Raw genomic sequence first — 25,810 nt, 5'->3', positions numbered from 1 at the left:
CGTTATCTGGACCAAGGATATTATAAAATAGAGGATCTGCCCATACGTATCTTTATCATATAAACTCAATGAAGCTAGAAAACAACTGAGCATCATTTAAGCCGGCACATCTGATTGGTTACTCTCGTTTCCGCCATAATGTTGGCTCGAAACATTGCGATCTTAGTGGCGCGGAGTGGGCAGAGTAGGTGTGACGTATAGCTTCACGATTTTGTTGTATGGGCAGATCCTCTATTTTATAGCATCCTTGATCTGGACATTTTCTTAGAACTCCATCTCCTAGCAGCATATTGCGCATCCTCATACCGACCGGGGAATCCAGTGTGCTCTGATCGCTATACGCCTGCTATTCTTGCGTACTAAGGTCTCTTTGTCATGCATTTGTGAGACATGGTTGAACAGCGCCTAATTAGCAATCGGCTCTTATGACGATTCTTTCGTCATTTGATTACAAATTACTAGTATTTCTTCCTCTTCTATATTCTTAAAAATGCAGTAAGTATATGGTCTACCTTTCTTAATTTTGCTGTATGTTCTTACACTTATTCCTTAGCATCGTAATTTCTGTGCCATACTCATTTATTTCGTCTTTTTCAAAGCCCCCCAAAATAGTTTATTTTTTGTCATGTAACTCAATATACCCCTTCCATTTGTTTCAAGCTACATTTCGCCTCTTAAAGACTCATTTTCATCCTTAGTTTATATATTGTCGTAGTGTTTTTGCGTTACTGCCTTTCTATTTCCATTAAATTTACTTCTTACATTATTTAGATTTCTCTATGCTTTAGAATTCCTCTTGTCACCTTTACGTCTATTGTATATTTCCGTGTCTTTCAATTTTCCTTCTTAATTCACACTTCAATTTTCTATATTATTCAGTGCAACTTTTTTTTCATAATTTTCTTTCCCTAGTTTTTCATAGTTTCTTCCATAAACCGTTATTCTTATATGCTATCTTCGGAATACCATATATTTACTCACAAAGTTTGAAATGCCTTAACACCTACTTAGTTCCTGTTTTTAAAATTTCAATATCTAACTTATCTCCTCTTCTTCCTTGCTATACTTTTAATATTATATATATATATATATATATATATATATATATATATATATATAATTTCTTCTTGCCATTGATGTTCAACACAATTTTCTACCATAGTTGTGGGTTCGTTGCTACAAATTAGAAGTTTCCACACACAAAGGTCATTAGATAACCTATTTATCTTGACATAATAATTATATGCTTAAATACTATCTATAGTTTATTTTAACTGTACGGGTCGCAATGGCTCGGCGGAAGAGCGTTCACCTTTGGTGCATGGAGTCCTTGGTTCGATCCCAGCTTGCGCCAACTGAGTTTTGTGGTGGACAAAGATAATGTGCATGGATTTTCTCGAGATTCTATCATCAGAGTTTCGTTTAGTTTTGAAGCATAATCATGGGACGTTAAAGTTAAAAAGCCTTTCCTCAACTTATCAAATAAACTATTTAATTGCGATCCACAGAAACCAGATTATGACGCAAAAATGAAATGAGTATTTTTAGTTTAACGTCCCACGTTATGCCCTTTAGGATACAATGAGACGGATGATTAATGAAAGTGAATGATTGTGAAAGTGAATGATGACTGTGCACTGCATGATTTGGTAGTTTTCACTGTATACGTTTCTTCTTCACAAACGAACATCGCACGTTTTGCATCGTATCACTACACAGAACAAAGTTAACAATGCAGACAAACTGTGGTCATAATAAATAAGAAATTTTAAAATAGTAACAAAACCTCAAATCTTATGCGGAATTAGTAGACAGGTGGAACAGTACAGCATTTTATAATTAAAAAAAAAAAAAAAAAAAACTTCATTATTTATTGTTGGAAATTTCGAATAAGAATTCTGAGGATGCTAGTGGAATGTGCTTTTTTTATATTTCTACAAAGTAATCTGATTTAATAATGCCTAATATACTGCGTGAATTTAACAATTTCAAGAAATTAGTTTTCTTTTCAAATAAGAACTGTAGGCTTAATTATCAGCGACTGATACTTTGAGGTTCAAGCATACACCGTTTCTCTTTTCGTATAACTATGATTAACTACGCTGGCTTCTGAGAATAGTTAAAATTACAAAGATTTACTTTATTATTCCTTTTGTGACTATTTGCAGATGGGGGCACGGTGGCTCAATGGGAGAACGCTTACCTCTGGTGCGTGGGGTCCTTGGTTCGATCCTCGGCCATGTAAGTTTGTGATGGACAACATCGTGTCCGTGTTTTGGGGGGTGCTCCCGTTTCCTCCCACTTTCTCATTCCACCAATTCTTCCATCACCATTCACTTGCCTTAATCATAGTCTGCCTTAGTCTAAAGGGCATATTCATGGGACGTTAAACTGATTTTTTTTCCGATTTGGAGATTACACACTTCTGAGCATGACAACCACTGAACGGATTTGCTGAAAACTAACTCGAGAACCAGGATGAGTAGCGACCTCGAGTTCGTTTTGAAACAATGTTTAGACCTTTCTTCATATTTCGTACGCATGAGGGGGAGAAGGTTCCTCGCATACTCTTAATTTCTATGTTGTCATGATTTTTGACAGAGCGAGGAAATATCTTTTGTCGTTATTTATAATGTTACTTTTATTTTTGGAAGTGTTTTTCTATATTCATTGCCTTTAACATATTTCAAGAATATAACATACTTAAAAATTAACATTCATGTGCTATGCAAGACGAAAAATCGGATCTGAAACAAGCTTAATTTTTTGTCAAAAAGGAACCCTATGCCAAACACACAAGATTCCTTATCATGGTAACTCTGCTCATGTTATGTTGAGTAAATCGAAGGAAAATATTGGAAAAGATACGACACTCCTACTGATAGTTACTAACTTGACCTATAAGTAGTGCATTTGGTATTGATAACATTCGCAGTTGTGTGAAAAGTCAAGACACACTACAACCTGTCACAAATTGACAACACCGCGTACATATATATCCAACTGGACGACACAAGAAGTAACTTGCCACTTATCCACAAATTTTTATCTGATTACAAACATCAATAACTTCTGAGGTGTAAGAAAAGGAGCTTATGGCAAATTGGAAAACTTATGAAGATTCTTTTGTTTCAATTTATGATACAAGTAAAAGAGAAACATTCAGGTAAACCGAAAGATGTTCAAATCTGTAAAGAAATGCAGGGTATACTCTATTACCAGAGAGAGAGAGAGTGGTTCATTAGTAGAGCGCTTACCTCTAGTATGAGCGGTCCCTGGTTCGAATCCAAACCAAGTGAGTTTGTTGTGAATTTTCTGGAGGTTCTCCCATTTCTTCCCAAATTCTCATCCCACCATTTTTTTCATAATCATCACTTCCATTGATCATCCGTCTCCTTTACCCTGCCATGGGACATTAAATTGAAGATTCATTTATTTATTTTTCAATCTATACAGGGTGTTTCAAAACAACACAGACAACATTTGAGAGGTGATTCCTGACACCAAGACAAGGCAAAAAGTATAGACCAACCTGGGTGCACAAATGCTTCCTTTTGGAGCTATAGGCTGCCGAAAACTTGAAAAAGTGAACTTGAAAGGTCCATAGCTCAAAAACTATGGGATCTACAGTAGTCGGGTCAAAACTTCACTTAGAAACTAATACGTGCCCTATCCAAAAACCCATGCTTCAGAATCCTAAGGTACCCAGGCAACAATTTTTATAGTAGTAGTTTGGCTATGGGCGTACAAGTTGAAGTATTCACCAACTCCTTTATAAAAATTATTGTGAAAATACCGCAAAATTCTGAAACATGGATATTTGGATAGAGCATATACTAGTTCCTAAATTAAGTCTTGGCCCAACTACGGTAGATCCCATAGTTTTGGAGCTATGAACCTTTAATTTTTTTTTTTTTTCAGCCTATAAGTCCTAAAGGAAGCATTTGTACACCCAGATTGGTCTATACTTTTTGTCTTATCTTGGTGTCAGGAATCGCCTCTCAAACGTTGTCGGTGTTGTTTTGAAACACCCTGTATAAAAGGGTCTTTTACAATAGGATGACATGCATAAAAACAAAGGCTCTTGACGACAAAATACAAAGCATTGGGGTAACTTAGTAGTTTTCAACAGCTTGGTGGCAGCACGAATAGTTCTATAATATACATGAATCTAGTCTCATTATGACACCACTGGTTAAGTTTCCTTCGAGAATAAACACTACATCAGGTATGTGCAAGTTGAAACAGGGGGTAGGCTAATCAGAGAGGACTATTAGCGTCGAGGGCCTATGAGGCAATATAACATTTTCATAACGATCAAATGACCATATTTAATGGGGAAACTCATTCAACGTACACTAACATCACAAGAAAACACAAAAACTGTCATAACGGCAACCAAAATATTCATTTACTGAAGAAAGGCAGAAAAAATATATATCATTTTAACAGTGAATTTAATTCTTCATTTTCCGAACTAATCTCTCACTATTCCATGGTGCCCCAGGTGTTCCAACGCAAATGTTTTCCAAGGTGGATATCAGTTATCCAGGAAAATATTTTCAATTCAGTTTAAGATTAGGGAACTGGCCCGGGGCCCGGCTGTTGCACATGGTTGCACTAGATCACAAGTTTCGTTTCACTTAACACTTTCTGTGAAGAAAATAAACACCTCTCACTTCAGATCAATTATGAAAAAGAATAACCAATTCTAGCACTATTTTTCTGATCATGTTACTTGCATTAATTACATTGGTTATACGAAATAGGGTAAGTATTAAATAAACGAAAATAATTCAATTTTTTACAGCCTTTTATTAACAAAATATTTACAAAAAAAAGTACCAGGTATATAATTGTAACTCAATATGAGCAAGCTGTACAAGCAATACATGTTCCAAATTACATTTGAAACAATGATGGCACTTAAACAACGAAACAAACATATTTCCGAATTCTCCCCCTTCCCGTCCTTTATGATTAAAAAATGATTAATGGAACAGCCACCGATGTTATTCCTTTTTCCGTTGGTCAAGTATTAGTGGTTTCATCATATTTGATACTAGTACTTTTAAAACTGTAGTTAAGTACACGGTATACCAAACAGAAAATACAAAAAAAAGTAACAATGATAACAAAAAAAAAAAAAAAAAAAAGAAGCCACTCGAAGTTGGCAAGACAATGTTGAGTGCCATATTTGTAGAGCAACTTACGAGTGAAAACTAGCATATACGGTATATCATTCTTTCGCATGTTATGTAAAAACTCGAATCAAGGGCACAATATAATATTTAGAACTTTGGATGTACATAGATTAAAGGAGCACAAGTGTCCAACAATTCATCATAGATACATTATGCAAACTATTTTTTGTCTCTCTCTCTTTAATGCTAGTGACTCAGTACTTGGCACTTTATGTCAAGTCAGCTTCATTTAAATATATGGTTAGCCATTTTAAGTCATTTTCAGTCACTATTAGATCTATTGATATCAATTTCATTTTATAATAGTTGTTCACATTCCTTTTATGAACACGGTACACAATTTTTATGTTCAATTTTTTCAAGTAGCATATTAGCAGACACTAAGATCACTAACTTACAAACAAAATAAAACACTAACAGTTTCACTGCTAAGCAGAATAAACAATAAGCAGGAACTCAAGAGTTTTACAAAATACAATCAACTGCTAATAACATTTTTCTTATAACCAGTTTAATAGTTGTTGATACAAAGATAAGTTCTTTGGTTAAGTATTTAACATATACTGTTCATAAAGAGTTACAGCGCTGACAAAATTGGTAACATATTTTTATGATTTTTACGTCGAAACAATCTTGTTTGCAAATGTTACTTGTTCCAATTTTAGGGTTACATTTCTATAAAGACTTACTTTAAAATATCCCTAAAATTCGATGTAGCAACTTGCATCACTAGATTATTTCGGGTTTATACATAAAGACATGTTATATAACTATTGTACTACTGAAATTCTTTATTAATACTAAAAGCATTGAGCTGAGTGCTACACAGTATAGTTAAATTCAATTTCTTTTGAAACAGAAATAAGCTTGATATAGTATTATCAGAAGCTTCTAAAGCGTAAGAAAAACATTAACGCTCAATACATTTACATAATTTATACAATCAGAAGTTTTTACAATTTGTTTTAATCTTGTGATAGATATAAGTGTTATTCATGAAGGAAGGTAATGAAAATGATTTTAATTTAAATGAAGCTGACTTTACTCACACTTGTGACAGACTGTATAAAGCCATGTACCGGTAACATTTGGTTAATAGTAGTTTACCAGTCTATAAGGCTAGATAAAGCTATGTTTAAAAAAAAAAGTCTACTTTGGAACAAAATAATGAAGAATATTACTTTGGATAACGTATCGCAGCACTCATGGGTTTCTTCCCAATTGCTGCTTTGCTGTGTTAGACACTTCAACATAGTCGTGTCTTTAACTTTCAGTCACGGATTATTTGGTAATGAACGTTATAGGAAGAAGTATCACATGATTAATTTGGTGGGCATCAATTTGTATCAATTGTTCAGTAAAGCACGCATAATTTGGGCCTGAGCGAGAAAGCATTGTAACTATCACATTACATTGCTCTTAATTAGTGTACTATTTAAAAGTAATTTCATTCATAAAAAGTATCCGATCTTTAAAAATGGAATTAATTATATATTTAAAAGAATCCACTATCTGGATGCCAACGAACCACAAGATGTTGATACTTCTTGACAAGACATTTGCTTTGGTTCTACTATCAGTTTAGTTATAAATTTTCAACTATTGGTGCAGTTTAAGCTGAAAAAACCTTCAAGATTTGTTTGAAACTATGTTCTGTAGAATATTGTGAAAGATTACAACACTATCACTATGATATGTTTTCCTGATTACTTCTAGTGCAACACAATGGTAATTTCAATCACATTTATTGCTGACATCCTTAAAACATTACTTTTGGAGCTATTCTACAGGAAACAAGTTACTTTTAGTAAATTACTTTCTGAAACTTTTGCAATCAGAAATGAACATAAATTATAACTTCTAAGTAGCTCTTCTTAGGTTACTTCAGTAGAAATATCATATTGAAAATATCAAGAGGTGAATATTAAGAATTGTGCCACAAGTATCAATACAAAGTATTATGAATGAAAACACTGTGAATCAATCAACGTTACTTCACATATCAAAACATTTTTCAAGTATTAAAAAATTGAATGGTATATTTTGGAAGGTGGCAAAAATATGTGAGAATCAAATTAATTGAGCAATTCCTATTTAATGATGATAATGAAAAAACACGATTTCATCGGAAACAAGATTCGCACCTAGTACATTAAATCGCAGAAGTGTGACGATGACTTCTAATCTGTACATTATTCACATGTGACATTTAGTTTTTTCTTCGGAAAATACAACGTTGTACATATAGATTTTTTTAATTAAAAATCTTTAAGTTTTTCATATTTGCACTTAAAACGCAGCACACACACTCTGAACAATAGCACCAACAAGGCTAGTCATTTTTTAAGGAACTTTTGAACTCAATTCACACTCCGAAACATGCAAAATACACACACATTTTATACACGATATGTACATACATACATACACATATACATGCATACAGTACACTCACGAAAATTCCACATTCACATAACGTATGCACATTATAAAAACACACCCTTCTGTTCTTGTTCACTCAACTTTACTTTCATTTGCACATTGGCTGTCAGAAAAAGTGATCTTGGTCCAAATCCGCTCGTATATGGCCATTGCCCATTGTGTGACTGTTCCTTTTAATTGTTGCGGTTTCGTATTCCATTGGTTTTGTAAACAACTTAGGTGTCGTGGCCGCGGATTTAATATTAGTATTCACAGTCCCATTATTAGTTTTCTTTAATTCCAACATTGGCACTGTCACATAAGGATTCTGTTTTGACGTAATGTAGTGAGGACTGCTGGGAATTCGCGTACGTTTCTTCTTCAAATAGAAAAACATGGCAACGCAAGCTAAAATGACACCTCCAAGGAAAGCTGCCAAACAGGAACCAACAATTAAACCTATGGACGATCCTTGCTCACTTCGGCTATGCACACCCATTGGACTCAAATCTAGAGAAAGAAACAATTCAAACATTAATATATTTTCTTCAGTTATATTATAGGTAAAAATTTACCACGTTTAAGATTTGTATACTTAATATTTTTGACTAGTACGTACTCTTACAATTGGCGACTTCCTTGTGACCAAATTAATTTGAAAGTTCCTTATGGGTTACTGGGTAAAATCAATTATAAAAATTGCATCTATGTTTTTATTTATGACTGTTAATTGGTTAATAATAAACAAAACGAGTCACAGAAACGTAAGTTATCTAAAAATTTCATGTGTAAAATCCAAGATGTATCCAAAGACAGTTGCGTCTACAATCAAATAATATCGGTATAACCAGACAAATACGATTTTGCTTAAATTTCATTTATGGTATTTGTCAGCGTATAAGAGAAGCACACCATTTTTCTGTATTCAAGTTTAAGTAAAAAATATTTTTTTTCTCTGTATTAAGAAGAAGAAGATGATGATGAAGGTGAAGATGATGATGATGAAGAAGACGATGATGATGATGATGAAGAAGATGGTGATGAAGATGATAATGATGATGATGAAGATGATAATTATTAATTTATTTTATTATTATTATTATTCGAGCAAGAAACATACGTAGAATTCATGCTTAACTAAATGAAGAATAGCACGAGCGTCTGGGAATGTGTATAGTGCGTGTGTGTCTGAAGAGAAGTAAAGTATACATATACCGATATCATTATGATACCGTAAATCAAGCGATTGTATCCAAACTATATTTACTTATTCTCTAAACTGTACGTAGTGTCAATGCTATTCCACACTATGAAGAAACAAAGACGACATCGAACAACAAAATTAAAAATATTTAAAATATTTATTATAGTCAAAATCTCTATCGGCGTGTAAGATGCATTTTAGTTTTGGACTTCTTCTCAAAGGGAAAAAAATAATGCTTCTTTCATGCTGGCAAATACGGTATTCTAGTTTTTTAATACATCTTCCCTCAAATACAGATAGGACTCCTTTGTCTCCAAATTCCTCTTTACAACTGAAGTCACTCTTTTAACAATCTTACCATCTGATAATCACTTCTTAGTTATTACACAATTCTTATGGTTTATGTGAAGAGGCTAGGGCTTCCAAATGTCCTGGGTTTATATAATCTCTCCTCCCAAAAAGATTCAAAATTTTAAATGTTCTATTTTTCTTCCAAAACATAAGTTAATATCATTAGTACGATAATTAAAAAATTCAACTTTAATTAAGTCATCGATAACTTATAGGAACAATCTACTCTTTGTCACTAACTTTTGGTGATTGTTGACTAATTATTTAATTCTGATATTTTTATAGAGTAGCTCTGTTTTTAGTGTAAATTTTCATAGGATGTGTCGCTTTTTAGTCTGAAAATCTGGGAGTCGTATTCTCATTAAACTTTGTCTACAGGTACTCGTTTTATACCTCGTCTTTCTTACTAAATGAAATTAAGTGTTTCATTTTACTGCTGATAAGCTAAACAAGTATGTACCGTGATTATAATTTTTATTATTATTATTAAACCACTACTGATCCTGTGAGTATAAGTGTGAATGTTATATTAAATCGCCATAATTGTAGCAAGCTACCACTAAACAATAAAGCTAAATAGTATAACATTTCGATACTATAGTGGTATTTTCTTGTGTCTGATAAAGATATTGGAGGGCTCAGTGGTAGAGCGCTTAGCTCTGATGCGTGGTGTTCCTGGTTCGATTCCCGACCAAGTAAATTTGTGGTGGACAACATCGTATCCGTGGGTTTCTCCCGTTTCCTCCCACATTCTCATTCCACCAATTATTCCATCATCATTCCCATGCCTTAATCATCTGTCTCCCTTAGCCAAAATCGTGGGATGTTAAACTGAAAGATTTCATCTTGATAAAGATACTGATACAATATTGAAATTTTATATATATATATATATATATATATTTTTTTTTTTTTTTTTTTTTTTTTTGGTAAATGTATGTACCTTGTTCACAATTACATTAATTTAAAATATTTTTAAAAATATCTATAGATATTTCAAGACAGAGATATTTCCAGATTAGATATCTGGATATAGATATTTCCAGATACGTTTGTTACTACCAGTACCCCTTAAACTTTTTAAAGCAAATACTGCTAGCCCAAACTGTTGTGTGAATTTAGTGGAATTAATAATAATTACAATAATAATATATATGATAAAACTCTTGGTTCTACTGTGGGTGGCATCAATAATTAGTATGTGAGATTTCCGTGTAATATACTGATACTCTTATCATTAAACTATATTCAGTTTGTACTGCACAAATGTGTCACGTCATATTCAGAATCATGACTTAAGCTACCGGAATTTCCTTATGATTTATTATTCTCAAAAAGCTACGAAGAAACTAAAGAGTTAATGACAAATTTGTGCCACATCAGAATAACCGTTACAAATCTGCTTTGAAAGCACTTCTTCTAATGGTATAATGGGAGTGTTTTGCTGTTACAGTAAAACTTGTAACAGAATTAGCTCTACTGTAAGCTGGCTAGGATATACAAGTAAAGAATTAACCAACTATTAAAAAAAAACACATCTTGATCATAATTTCACAAGGAAGTAACCAACTCGATAACTTTTATTAACTCTTTTACGAGGTTTTGAGATAGCCGTTTATAAACAACTTGTAAAAACTATTTTAATTTAAATACTATTTTGTTGAGTTTCCATAACAGTCTAGGAAGGGTACTGCTTGCTTAAAACCCAATGAACTTTTAAATTTTAAAATTATATACATGAGTTTCATGAGGAGAACAAAATCTTTGTTTTTCCTTCTAGTACTAAGTAAAAAACTTACCATTTATGGAAGATGAAACACACATTCTTGTTTCTGTATTGTGGCCTTGGCAAAGCATCGGACCTGGGTTGTTGGTAAGGCATTTCCTACGTCTATGCTGCTCATTGTTGTCATCACACAGAGACCATACAGACCAATTTTCCCATCCTTTCAAGGCTGCAAAATTTGAATTAAAACATCTGATTACTTTCAATAGTTAATAAAGAATAAGACAATCTGACTTCCCCATTTTTTTTTTTCTATTCGATTTTAAAAAAAAAAAGTGAATGAACATTCAGACTCTACAATGAAAAACTTTCTTATTAAATTCTTCTGAATAACTCGAAATATATTGATCGATATTTAAATAACTTTCAAGCTTAATACCTAGGAATCTCAAAATATTAAAGACAATCCCGAACTTATTACAGGAATTGACTAAAAATATTTTTAAGTATATGCAGTTATAAAGTGAATAAGTTTAAAGCTTATAAAAGAAGTGACATTTACTTAAGCTACGAGTCACAAGTTATAAATGGATAAAATACATTAAAGGAATAAATGAAATACTAAATATTAAAGCAGTTATGTGGTTTTATAATGCTAAAACAGGGTGTCTACTAAAATTCCAAAATGAAATTTCGTGACTTTTCCGTGACCTTTTCTTTAACAAACCATAAAATTTCGTAACATTCTCCAAAGCGAATTTGGGTGCGAATTAGACCGAATTTTCATGCATGCGATAGAAGCGTGCTTTGCTTGCGATTTGGTAGCGTTTAAAGCCGACCACAGACATTTTTGGTAGTGAATTTTCACATTTTATAGAACAAAATTTTCCAGTCTGTACTTTTATTTGTACAGATAAAAAAAAATCGTGACTTTTTCTTGACTTTCATGACCGTTTTCTGATTTCATGACTTTTTCACGACTTTCGTGACCGATATTCACTCTGTAAAATCTAACACATAATTAAAATGCAAGACGCGTTTAAATAATCCACTTACATTCACAACTTGGCATCTCGCATGGCTCTTCGCTTTGTGAAAGCCCTTCACACCCAGAAACTAATAAATCATGGTTATTCACATTCACACACAGCCTGGTTCTTCTCTTGATGCCCAAACCACAGGACGCAGAACAACTGGACCACTCAGTCCAACAACCCCATTCTCCTGTTAAAATAATAAAGAACGCATTAAATTATATTTTGTCAAATGTTTCGAAACTTTCAGAAGTCACATTCACTCTATTTTTGTCAGAACTACGTATTTAAAATTGTAGGAACCAAAATTTGAAACGGCTAGGATTTCAAGTACTACATAATAACACTAGTAACGTAAGAATAAGCTATGTGTTGTCCTAGATTGATATTTGAATTACGATACAGAAATTAAATTAAAATTACTGTGTTTGATTATATTTAAACTTACAATTTTCCAATTAAAGTTCTTACACACAACTCTTTCAGGTATCTAAATAATTAGCTAGCATTATTAATGTCAACATCTCATTTGCCTGTTAAACTGAATGAAATCCGTATTTTTTCCTTAAAAATAACTTTAGGATCTTAATATTGTGTTCTATATACTTTTGTTTGAATTATTAGAAGCATTGTTGGAAAGCTACTTCTTACGTACAAATACATATAAAATAAATCAACAATGGTTTCGTTTTATGTATAGTCAAATAAATTTAAGCGAATCAACTCAAATCAACAGTCACATCTAAACTTTCCGATTCTATAGAAACGTCATACTGAAAATTTTAATATTATCAGAAACAGAAAATGCAGTGCAAAAATTTAACAAAATTACTTAATTAACTAAATCACATAATTACGTAAGCTTCGAGTACGTTTTTAGAAACAGAAGTAAAATTCCTATGGATGCACTTAATATCTTTGGAATTTTTTTGCAAAGTAATAATTATGCTTTAGCTGTTTGGAAAATATTAGCTATATTTTAATTGTCGGATTAAATAATCAACAAATAATACTTTATTTCATACTAACCTTTACATTTCTGAGTATTGCATGCACGACTAACATGTGCTGGGCCAGTACAATCCTCAGCACGTCCTTCGCATGTTCGTTTCCGGTGCTGCAGACCACCTCCACAGTCGGCGGAGCACGGGGACCATGGAGACCATTCCGACCACAAATCTTCCCCTTCTGTTTTCCCTAAAAGAGAATAAAAATTATTGACCCACATACAGAATCTAAATGATGATTGAGTGAATAACACACATAATTTGTTAAATTTTTAAAAGGTTGTTTCTGAATCTTTCTACAGCAAAATATAAATAAATATAGTATCTTGAAATACGTGGAATTCTGATTTCAAAATGCGGTTTCATTTTTGATTTGAACTATTGACTTCTTAAACAAATTAAATTTTGTTATAACTCATGACAACGTTACAATGTGTGAAAGTTATTTACAATCATTATGCAAAAGTAAAAATCTTTCGTAAATTCTGTGCATGTATAATCATAGATTTTTTTTATTTTTTTTTTATTTTTTTTTATTTATTTATTTTTTTTTAATGCTGCACAATGTTATTACTTTAAATATAGTCGCACAATTTTTGTACTTAACTTTCTCTTAGTATATTATATTCCTACGAAATCAAATTTAGAGATTTAGAAAATCTTTCCTTCAACGTCTTGCGGTTATGCTTTGTAAATTATAAACTGCAATTATTTACGCAAATAAAATCAAATAAAGTTGTGAGGAAATGGGAACAACGATAAAACACACACTATATTAGAAGACCATGAAGTCTTCATGCAAAACTTTGAGAAGAAATCTTGATACTGCGCTTAAGTAGTCCCCAGCACTACGATATTCACTCATTCATTCGTAGGATATTATAATCAATTTCATGCAGTATTTATACACTTAAAAAAAATTATAACACTCAGTATTGTTCGAATTTTTAAGACTTACCCATTCGTAAACAGGAGCCATCTTTTTGACAAAACCTTTCCTCTTCCTTAGCTTGTCCTATTTTAATCAACGATTGATCGAACACTGGAGCTTTACATGAGAAACGGTATCTCTTCTCTAAGAAACCATGCTGCGTGACGTTGGCGGTAAGCCACGGAGTCCATCCTGACAACCGTCTATTTTCGGGACAAGGATTCATATTACACATCTCATAATCAAGATTGCAGCCAAGGCACTCCTGGCCTCCGTTTGCAGGAGCCGGATTGTCACATCGTCGCCTTCTAATTCGAAATCCTCCTCCACATGGAGCAGAACACTCGTCCCAAGATTCCCATTCAGACCACTGTCCATCAACAGGTGGCAAGGTTTTGGCTGAAAATAAATAAATTTATATTTTATAAACAATAAAAAGATACATGATAGTTACAGATAAAAACGAAAGGTAATCTTCTCGTCATCAGACATAGGAGAAAGAGAATTAAAAATGAAAAAAAAAAGAGCAGCAGCTCTGGTTAAATGTAACTGTTCGCTATACTTAGTAGGTCTCTCGGATGCTGTGACTAAAGTTAATTGTGTAGTTAGGTGAAGGTTTGATGGATATCTAGATGAAAGAAAACAATTAGAGAGAGAGAGACTAGTAAAATCCTGCAGAGAAACTAGTAGATATAGCCCTATGATGTGAAATAGTGGCGAAAGGTCTGGACGGAAAGAGTATAGGTACGAGAAGATGGAGGAAAAATAAACAATAACGAAGACTAGAAATAATAGTTATATAAGCTATTATAAAACCCTCCTGAATGAAGATTACTGTATTGACTTACCGGTAAATATATAACACTTCTTCAGATTCTAATTTGACGTACTACTAATAAAATGAAAATCGTACAAACAACCTAAAATGTTTTTTAAAAAAAAACTAAATATATAAATAAATAGATGCTATTAAACATATTTACCTTATTTTTCAGTAATTACAATTTTCCTTGCTGAACGAAAATTAATACTACAGCTTGAAATATACTAATGGAAACTTGAAAGAATTCATTTAATAAATGAAATTTTGAAGACTGTAAAAAATAAAAATCAATATATTTACTAGTGAAAAAGTTGAAAGTAAGGTTTAAAAAATTCAACTCTAGTCTAGATTTTATTTTAAACAAGTACCTGGACAAGGAGGGTTAGATGTACAGTAAATTTCGTTCCTATCTTGTCCGACGCATACTCTTCCACCAAATGCTGGTGCTGGGTTTCCACATGTTCGGCGGCGAGTCTTTACTGCTAAACCACAAGTTTGAGAGCAGGCTGACCACGCAGACCATGATGTCCACTGTCCGTGCTGAGTGCAATTCGTAACTTCAATCGTCATACCCTCACAATCCTTTCCGCCATTTTGAGGCGCAGGATTGTTGCAGGACCTTTGTCGACACATACATTTATCATTTTCTTGTGGCTCTTGTCCAGTATGAGAACAAGCAAACCATTTAGACCAACTTCCCCAAGCTCCATCCACTGAAATAAATAGGCACAAAGACTCAGTCAGTGTAACATTACTTATCTCCAGAACAGTTCATAGCAGCTGGGACTTATTTTAATGAACAATATATGTCTTCAGTAATCTTATTTCACGTATTGGAATGCAAAATACGTTTAAATTCGGGTTTAATATAATTTGTTCCAATCTCTGATAACAATACAACTCACTAACAATTTTAACCTAGGTAAAAGTAAAAAGTAAATAAATTTAAAGAGTAGCAAGCAGCACAGATTCTTTACGATAAGGGGATTCGTCACTGCTATTCCGCGATCGGAACCTTAACGAATCTATGAGAACATGTGCTTGGCGTTACGAAATTGTGCTGGTAGACACATTTTTTCTTCACTATTAAAATAAAAATAATAATAAAAACTAAAATTTGATTAAAAGAACTGTCTCATACTTAAATACTATGAAACCAAGTACTCACAACTTTATTATTATGGTAATGTTTGCATAATCTCGGTTTATGACGTCACAAGCAACTAACAAACTACTTCTCAATACTAGGCAGAATGTGTAATATCATTGTTTAACACCATAATTCGTAAGTACTTAATCATTATCATTATTATTATTATTATTATTATTATTATTATTATTATTATTATTATTATTATTATTAATTTTAAAATTGTTCTTTGTTTTTCCTTTTTCGAAAACCGAATAAAAAGAAATCTACTGCATAGTCCTTTTTTAGATAATGATTTCCAAAATTACTCTTAAAATATGAAGTACTAATTTTAACGCATTCTCCAGATTTGAGATTTTATAAAAAAAGCCATGAAAGTGTTAACTAATGAATAGTTAAAAAAAAATGTATTAATTATTGCCATATGAACTGAAACAAAGATTTTACTTGTGAAAAACTATTTCAAGGTATTGTCTTTTATTGAAGAAAGAACACATATACACACAAATAGGGTATTTATAAGATTACATAATTCTCACTTTCCATCTTTTATTCAAAGTTTGCATTTTTTTTCTGGGTGAAATGCCCTTTAAAAAACTACCTTGTGAAAAAAGTTAGTCTCAAGATACTAAGAAATATTTATAGAATTACACCAACTAAATTTACATAATTGTATATTAATAGTATGTAAATGCTGATTATAAGTATACTGTAACTGTAACCATATGCCTACTATATTGCCATAGGTTTCTAAATAGATCATGTACTAAAGTTTTAGTATGTCGCCCTATTAGCTCTTGAGTTAAATCTGTGTTTAGGTATTTATAATTAATATAGAGCTCTTTACCTGGTGCAGTTAAAATAGGACAGCGAGTAACGCTCTGATGCCAGTAAGTAGCCAATGGATTATGATTTGGTGCTGGTGTGCATTCCTCTTTTAATTCATTCCATCCACAATATGGGTCCATGGCATTTAAACATACTTCTTTACTTTTGAATCTGTTGCAATGCTGAGCAGGAATACGCATCAAATTGTCGTCCGTTCCAACATAAAGTGAATCCTGGGAACAAAATTTAAAGATGCTTAATTACTCTCAGTTACAAGTATGAACTCGAGAGCTGAAATTGAAATTATTATTAATAATAATAATAATAATAATAATAATAATAATAATAATAATAATAATAATAATAATAATAATAATAATAATAATAATAATAATAAACATCAAGATTGATTTTTGGGGGCGCGGTGGTTCAGTGGTAGAGCGTTCAGCTCCGGTGCTTGGGGTCCCTGGTTCGATCCTAGCTCACTCCGTGTGGACTTTGTGGTGGACAAACACCGTGCTCGTGGGTTCTCTCGGGATTCTCCCGTTTCCTCCCGCTCTTCATTTCACCATTTCACTCGTCTATCATCATCACCTTCTCCTTTAGCCTAACCGATATAACCGTGGGACGTAAAACAGATTTCATTTCATTTTCATTTCAAGATTGATTTTTGAATTGTACAAATATAAAAATGTTAAAACGCTGACTTGTCTGTTCTGTATATTATTTCACACAAACAGAAATATTGAAGTGTGATTTGTGTAAAATAAAAGTTAGGTTTATCTTAGAATAAATAATAATAATAAAAAACTAACCATTCTATATAAAGGAAACTCACAAATGTATCAATTTAACAGTCTGAAAATTACGTAAGATAACGTTTCCTGTTTAAAGCATTTTACCAGTTACATTATTACAACTGAGGTCTATTTGTATTTAATCATGTACCTTTACGCATTTATATTAAGGAAATTATTTCTTGCACTCTTACTTAAATTCACGATAAACAAAATAATAATAATAGTAATAAACAGCATAATTCTAAAGTATCAATATTCAGGGACATACACAGAGTTACATCAAGGAAAAAAATGCAAGTATGTAAACACACAGTTCCAGGAACAGAGTGAGAAATCCTCGAGGATTGGGAGGGAATCTCCCCACTTAATATCTTTGGAAGACAATTCTCTCTCCCACACTAATAGCTTACTGGGGGTGGTAGTGAATAAAGTGACATTATTATGAGAAAATTACTAATTAATTACAGTAATTCATGATTTTGTAATTAACATGTACTTCATTGTAATTATGGGTGAGCTAGTCGTTAGCGGTATTCCTAATCTTACACTGTTTAATAATAATCAAACTTGTGAACTTATACTGAAATCTTTCAGTCTAAATAAGTTCTTTTTAACTCTCCTGTCTCACCCCTTACATTTCGATTGTTATGATTTCGCACATGCAACATTTTTGTATATGGTAATGTTTATTTTTCCATAATGTCTTGTTGAAGGAAGTGGGGTTAAAATCTGGAAACTGTCCTTTGGGTACGCCACTGTAAACATTAATAACCATATATTTCTTTAAGAGAGACTTGGACCAGAGTTTAACGAAAAATCTTTCGTATACTTAATATTCCATTAAAGTTCAGAATGAATACCAACATGGATACATTGTAGTAGGTACGAAGGAGCTCTGAAAACAGATAAAACCATGGGATAATCAATGCCTACACAACAAATCTCGGTTATGTTAAAAATTATTTATTGTATCGTTAAATTTGATAAAGTAATCTGATCATAACCACTTTATTGAGATCAAACAAACTAAATTTAAATGACTATCTTTTTTCCTTCTTTTAAATTTTACCTTAAACAATTTGAATATGCTCATGTTATTTTATCTTAAATATTGCTGCGTGCGTAAGTCAGCCAACTTCTACTAGGTTTTCCACGACATCAAATTACTCAAACAAATTTCCATGGGATATAAAGATTTTTGTTGACGTGTCTCCTTTTGTCCTAAATACAATATAAATAGATATTATGAACTCTTAATAACTACGAGAAAATAACAAGAGCTTTGGTTCCATGTGAACTATGAAGATATGTTATAGGAACGATCTTCAGCATTAATAAAAAAAATATATATGTTATTATGATACCTTATGCTTTTGCTACTCCTAAGAAATATTGCTGTAATATTTATCTGAATAACCGACCAGATGTATTCTCGACAACGCAGTCAAGAGTACTAGCAATACTTACGGTATCTTTGAGGAATTTGAGGGTTTGAATAAGTCTCATAGAATCCGTAGGATATGGCTTCCATACTTCAATTATGCAGGTTTCCTGTGTTCGAGGAAGAATTGCTATTTTCTTAATTAATCCACTGACAGTAGCCACAAACATTACGTGAACAGTCTTATGAAGCTTTGTAGGTATCACATCAACAGCAATATGGGTAAATCTACGAAAAATAAAATATATATAAAAGTTGTTTATAGTGCACGATTATTATTTAGCTAGTCACAACAGGTAGAGAGGAACTACATACTTATTTTGTTATAGAAACTAAGGTTTAGATATATTATAAAGTATTTTCGTTTAAGCTTTCTTTTCTAAATCCTTTCAATTGGTACTAGTTTAAGTAAGGTTTTATTTTTCATAGCCTATTAAAAACGTTAAATAAATACTTCACACAAACTTTATGTTTCACAAAAGAATAATAAGACTATCAAAAGATAGCCTCCGGTACACAATTAAGCAAATCCTGTGAAAATGCTTTGAAGTTTTACCTGTATCAGCTGGTATCAAAAACATTTTTTTTAATGCTATCTACTTATGCCTAAGAACCCTATTACTTCATTTTATACCTTCCCGTAGTATTTAGCATCCAGATTAGACAAATATATTCAAGCACGTATATAGGGTGCTTCAAAACAACACTGACAACGTTTGGATAGTGATTCTTACCTCCAAGATAAGGCAAAAAGTATAGACCAACCTGGGTGCACAAATGCTTCCTTTCAGAGTTATAGGCTGCCGAAAACATGAATGAATGAAGTTTAAAGGTCCACAGGCAGTTTGGATACGGGCATATAATTTGAAGTACTCACCAACTATCTTTACAAAAATTGTTGCATAAGTACCGCAGGATTCTGAAACCTGGATATTTGGATAGGGCACATACTAGTTCCTAAACGAAGTCTTGACCCGACTACGGTAGATCCCATAGTATTGGAGCTATGGGCCTTTAAACTTCATTCTTTCACGTTTTCGGCAGCAAATAACTCTGAAAGGAAGCATTTGTGCACCCAGGTTGGTCTATACTTTTAGTCTTATCTTTGTGTCAGGAATTGCCTCCTAAACGTTGTTGTTGGTGTTTTGAAACACCCTGTACATTTTGAACAGTTATGTATGGTTTGGAAACAAGATTTTTTTAATTCTAGGAATTCAATCAGTAATTGTATTTTCTTCTCTTACTAAACAAGAATTAATGATTTTCTTTAAATGAAAAAAAAAATCTTTATTTTTACCTTTCTAAGTTTTCAACATAAAGAGGATTCAACATTGTTGGTTGTACGGCTCGATCCATTAACTGGTATTTGGATGAATCAAGGATTTGATGACTAGTGTCAGGCGCCTGACATTGGAAGTGATTGTGAGGTGAATGGTGTTTCTCCCATGCAGCACTAGGGTTCGCCTGATGTTTGAAAGGTCCACTAAACGCTGTATTTATGGCCGAAATATTGAACGCGCAAATGGCAGAACCAGCGATACTATTCCTGTAAGGAAACAATAAAATACATCATTAACAAAAAATAAATAAATAAATAAATAAATAAATAAATAAATAAATAAATAAATAAATAAATAAATAAATAAATAAAATAAATAAAACCAGCTATAATTACAAAGACGAGAACAAATATTTTCATTGTTACAAACACAAGACATAAGAATAATTTGATTTACAACGTATTTCAATTAATTCTACAAACAAAAGAAATGTTAGATAATTCGTAATCTGTAGAGACCGAAAGAATTCTTTAAGACAAAAGAAAAATATAATATTATCAAACAATCCACTTCTTGGTTCACATATACACAATATTTGACATCAACTTTCTATTTATTTGGATTATTTTGATAAAAGCAAGGTAATGCAATAAAATCAATTTTAGAAGTGGAAGGTTACATCACAAGTATCTCCACAATTTTGTAATTACTACAAAATCAACAATTTCTGATAAGATAATATTGGTATGTTGTTACATGAAGCGTGGTAGTAAATTTATCTTCCAATAGTATAGATAATCAAGAACTCGAATTAAAAGTAGGTAACGCGAGTGATCAAACATTTCCTGATTGTTTGGTAAACAAACCTTAATACTAACATTATCTATAATATTATATATATTTAAAAAATCAATACGTTTCCAATTGCGTAAACTTGAGCTTCAACTATTATCGTGAAACAAAAAACAATTATATAAAAAAAGAATTCAACACTCGAATCTGACATATTTTGGACTTACTAACACCATAAGAAAGAAAAAGGCTTACCGAGACGATTTGACGCTAATATTGTTCTCTATCAAGTATAAAATTACCTCCTTCATTAATTGTTTGAATCGTTGATCACCCAGATATTAAAAGAAAGAAAAAAAAAAAGATAATGTAAAACTGCGGTAGACGTCCAAACTATGGGGATTCGATACCGAAACCGGAAGTTGTAGGTTATGGTTTTCGGTTGCAACAGAAGAATAAAGTCGGGGATACAACCTGTTTGGGATTATGAATCTACGTCACGGTAAGTTTCGCGCTCTCCCTTACAGTTATTTTCTCTGTAAGATTCCGTGTTGAAACCGGAAGTTGTATTCATTTTTATTACTTCTGCTTTCAATACAACAGGAACAGTTATGCCTCAATCCATACCAAAAAACAGTTCTCTTCTTTTACTACAGTTTTTTACTATACGGAAATAAATATTGAAACCGGAAGTAGTACTGTATTTCTACTAATTCTGTTTTTTAGTGGAGAGATAAGAGCAAATAATATATTCTTTAGATACTGAATCCACATATAAAAGAATAATAGCTTTTCAATATCCATTACCGTTTTCTCCTCTAAAGCCGTGTCAAAACGCGAAATTAAATTTCCGTCACTTCTAATTCCAATAGAGGTAAATGTTAGGATACAATTTATTCTTGAGACTTGAATCAATATCATAAATCTTCTATGGAAATGAGTATTCTGGGCCGGAAATTTAATTTCTACCACTTTCGGTTTTAGTAGAAAAATAGAGGAGACAAAACTTGTTTTTGAAACGCTGAATCTATATGAGAAAACAGGTTGTCACTCTCCTTTACCGTTTTTGCTCTAATACTTCAAACAGATGGACGGGCGGATATAGCTGTTCTATAGGACATCCCAATACGTATGCATAGCACGGGCAATATTTTTATAGTGCTGAGGAGAAAAGTGGAATTATACCTAGCATATTTCTTGGCATCTCACTTATATTTGTCGCACTTATAGTATGAACATTACATTCTAGTGTCAATATTTTATTTTATTTTGTTTTTTGATCAACTTTTTCTGTTGATGATGATAGAACTGAATATTTGTTTATCATACTTACTGTGGTGTAGAAAACGTAGCATAAATCATCCCTTCCTCTTCTATGTACGTCATTCCTTGTATTTCATTGAAATAAAATGGGTACTCTCCTGGAATTGAGCAATTAAGTCTGGCTTTAACAAACGTTGTCCAGTTATCCTTCAGCATTAGTTGGCCTCCCTTATCATTCTTACACACTCGAGCGATTCTCGAATATATGATCTGGAAACGAAAAGAAATATCATTAATCTCACAATCCTCTCCTCCTGATCCATCTGATATCTGCGAGTTCCTTTAACATCTCTGATCGCAAGATATTTTAGATATGTAATGAGATTGTGAAGAACAGCAGGCAGCTATTCTATTTGTACATTGTGTCCGAACACCAGAGAATACAAACACACACATTAGGAAAATTGATTTTTGCATTACTACTGTAAATTCTGAACAATGAAATAAGCTTTGACCTTACTTTGAGGTCGTTTCCTTATTATTATTATTATTATTATTATTATTATTATTATTATTATTATTATTATTATTATTATTATTATTATTATAGTTTTCAATACGTTTTAATGGAAATAATTGTATTTCATAGTTGCGAATACGTCACGGAATTGAGTAACTATTTAGGAACAGTAATACAGTTTAGTTATGCAGTTTTTGCTAATACAAATAATTCAAGTTCATTTTGTCAAAATTTTAAAGAATTTCAATAAACTGATTAGTGATCCGTGTTGCAAGAGTTTTTTTTTTTTTTTTTTTTTTTTTTTTATCGCGTTTCAATAATTTTTATTTGTAATTGCTAAATGAACTGAATAAAACTAATCGAAGGTGGATTGTTTGTTTATTATTTTCCACATTTTTAAGTGGGTGTTGCCCGACTTGCGTAGCACATTTAAGCCTCCTCTGGATGAAAAAGATACTGGTTCAGTGTAAGATAACTACGATAATATATCAGTCCGTAAATTGTGTTGATACAGTAAAAATTACATATTTTTGCTATTTAATTAAGCAAAAAGTAGAAATTTTGATAGCTTTGCATTTTAAGAAATTTTAAGGCACTCTCAGATAAAGTAGCATTTCAATTTTAGTTACTTGGCCAAAACGAGTGATATATAGCTACATAGTTTGCTCGTGGACTAAGTATGAAGTCATTTAGTTTTGGTAAAGTTAATAATTGAGTTATTTGTGCAATCTCAAGCATAGTTATAAAACATGCATCGTTGTATTGTTGTATATCATTCCAATTGCATAACTTGATAATGAAAAATAATTCACAATAACTAACACGATAGGAACAAGACACAATAATTAAAGAACCAATAAATTAAATATTGCTATCAAATCTGTCCTTTATGAACTTACCTTTCCACAGTTTATGTACTCCACAGCACTTTCTCTGAACAAGAAGAAGATATAGTTTTCAGTCTCAAAGGATCCTACAAATTGTGGTTCGCTTAGCCACTTGCTGTTGTACTGCATCGTTCTCAATATATCTAGACCACCCATCATTCGATAAATGGCCGGATCTGCTCCTGAGAAATCAGTTGGACTTGCTATATAATACTGACCATTCTTCGTCATAAGGGCTGTTATGTTACTCTTAGGGTTATAAGGGCATTTAGCTGTTCCTTTAACCCACTCTAATACATTGCCTACATTCTCAACCTGCAAACAAATAATCATTTGATGAAAATCAACAACTGATGAATATAATTGAAACGGATGTCATACACACATATTATGCATTTACTACTTCTTCAGTTACCGGTACTGTTACTGAAGCGCTTTGAAGTTTCTTTTTCAACTTACAGCAAAATGTCCTTGCATATATATGCAAAAAGTCCATAATTATTTCATATATTGTGAGAATAAAATAATGATTAAATTTTAATCGCTACGAATGTTTTTAACGATTATCAATTAAATATTAACTCCTGGAAATTTTAATTGATTAAATTAACATTTTAATTAATCAATCGTTAATTTTTAAGGGATTAATTAAAGCATGATTAAGGTGACATAAAACATGTTTGTTTTCCTTCTTCACTTTATGTTTAACATTACTCTTGTGCTGACTCCTAGTTTTCTGCATACTTGTACGTATCTGTGCGAAAACTTTTTAATTCTGCGAATTCTATTACCAAGTAAATAGAAGGCACCATATATGAAGTTTGATACATTTGTCAAGACAGTTGTGCTAATGTATAGCGAACAATCTCGCAGAAAATATCCATATTCCGTTTGGTACAGGGTAGGGAAGGGCTGCAATTGTTATTTAGTTCAAGATTTACCCCACACCTCCCTTAAAAAATCATACCATATTTGACATTTCCTGAAGAATATGTATATATCGGGAAAAATATATGAAAAATAAACCATAAAAAATTCTTTATCGAAATTTCCCCCTTTTTTTTTAAATTTGAAAATATAGTAGCTGTATTTCATATAAGCTAAAATAGCATAACTATGTTCGACCCATACCTCTCTCCAGGAACACTGAGGTGAAAATGCACTGGTTCCACATGTAAAAACTCTTTTTCCATTGATCAACAGTACTTTTATGTAGTTGTGACAGCTTTCTTCCGATTGTCCTTTGGCTTGGCATAGTAAAACTTTTTCGGAAGGTGCTGGCCAGGGAGCAGTCTCAAGTTTTACCAAGTTTTGAACTGTTAATCTATACAATGTATCCCTGAAAAGAAAGGAAGAGAACAGCTATCAATTATATTCTTAACGGTTTTATAAATTGTTCATCTTTTTAAGATTCTCAGCACCATATGATAGAATTTTTATCTTTCTTACAAGACGTTCAGGTAGTTTCATCTAACTGGTTGTTTGGAACCATAAAGAATGAGACTCAACGGGAAAGAAGGCTTTCTTCCTTTTTAAATCCTTTATGCGCGTAACCTAACTATTATCAATAGAAGGAACACGAAACTCAACGTTTGAAAACTGAAAAAGGATGCAGGTAAACTGTAAATCCAATCTCCTTGATAGGCACCTGAGTTCTTATACAAAACTAACCAACCACCTGATTTTCTACGTTCTCAACTACATTTCTAGATCAAACAGAAGTTCCTAGCAAAAAGATGAAATGTGTCTATGGACTTTAAAGATTACGGTACTCCTAATGTAATATATTTTTTCTTTTTTTATTTTATTATTATTTTTTAAAATTACAATTTGATTTTATACTCAACTACCTCCTTAATAACCTTACAGATTTCTGTAAATGCTTAAATGTTTTGATCAGGGCCGAGAAAGCGATGTGAACCCAAGATACGCGCACAGAAAGCATGGCTGGTAAATATTCGATCATGATTGAGATGTTAATGACATAACGGAAAGAAGTTAGAATGGGGAGACAAAAGCTCACATTTCATCTTTTCTGGCAAATCTAGATTGCCCACATGTATATTATTTATTGAATTTTATATGGTAGATAAAGAAAAATGTGGAAGGACAACTGCCTACCTTACTCCTCCGGCTGCAGAGGCTATT

At 32.3% G+C, this 25,810-nt stretch overlaps 1 protein-coding gene across 1 annotated transcript in view; it reads right to left on the bottom strand.

Annotated features, from left to right (window-relative positions):
- Positions 1-4,795: 4,795 nt before the first annotated feature.
- Positions 4,796-25,810, bottom strand: part of Sema5c (Semaphorin 5c) — a 157,993-nt gene continuing 136,978 nt past the window's right edge. Inside the window, exons 4-15 of the mRNA XM_081735698.1 lie at positions 24,794-25,001; positions 23,675-23,977; positions 22,326-22,525; positions 20,218-20,466; positions 18,947-19,148; positions 16,699-16,912; positions 15,070-15,414; positions 13,906-14,277; positions 12,970-13,137; positions 11,963-12,130; positions 10,980-11,135; positions 4,796-8,135 (exon numbers count right to left, since the gene is read on the bottom strand). Of these exons, the coding sequence (XP_081591824.1) occupies positions 7,753-8,135; positions 10,980-11,135; positions 11,963-12,130; positions 12,970-13,137; positions 13,906-14,277; positions 15,070-15,414; positions 16,699-16,912; positions 18,947-19,148; positions 20,218-20,466; positions 22,326-22,525; positions 23,675-23,977; positions 24,794-25,001 (2,968 nt within the window). The 3' untranslated portion in view covers positions 4,796-7,752. The remainder of the gene's footprint in view (positions 8,136-10,979; positions 11,136-11,962; positions 12,131-12,969; positions 13,138-13,905; positions 14,278-15,069; positions 15,415-16,698; positions 16,913-18,946; positions 19,149-20,217; positions 20,467-22,325; positions 22,526-23,674; positions 23,978-24,793; positions 25,002-25,810) is intronic.

This window comes from Thermobia domestica, chromosome 13 (genome assembly GCF_964235325.1).
Source record: "Thermobia domestica chromosome 13, izTheDome1.hap1.1, whole genome shotgun sequence".
In the NCBI taxonomy this organism is placed as follows: Eukaryota; Metazoa; Arthropoda; class Insecta; order Zygentoma; family Lepismatidae; genus Thermobia; species Thermobia domestica.
The sequence above is the reverse complement of the archived record's forward strand: the minus strand, read 5'-3'. Positions and strand labels throughout refer to the sequence as shown.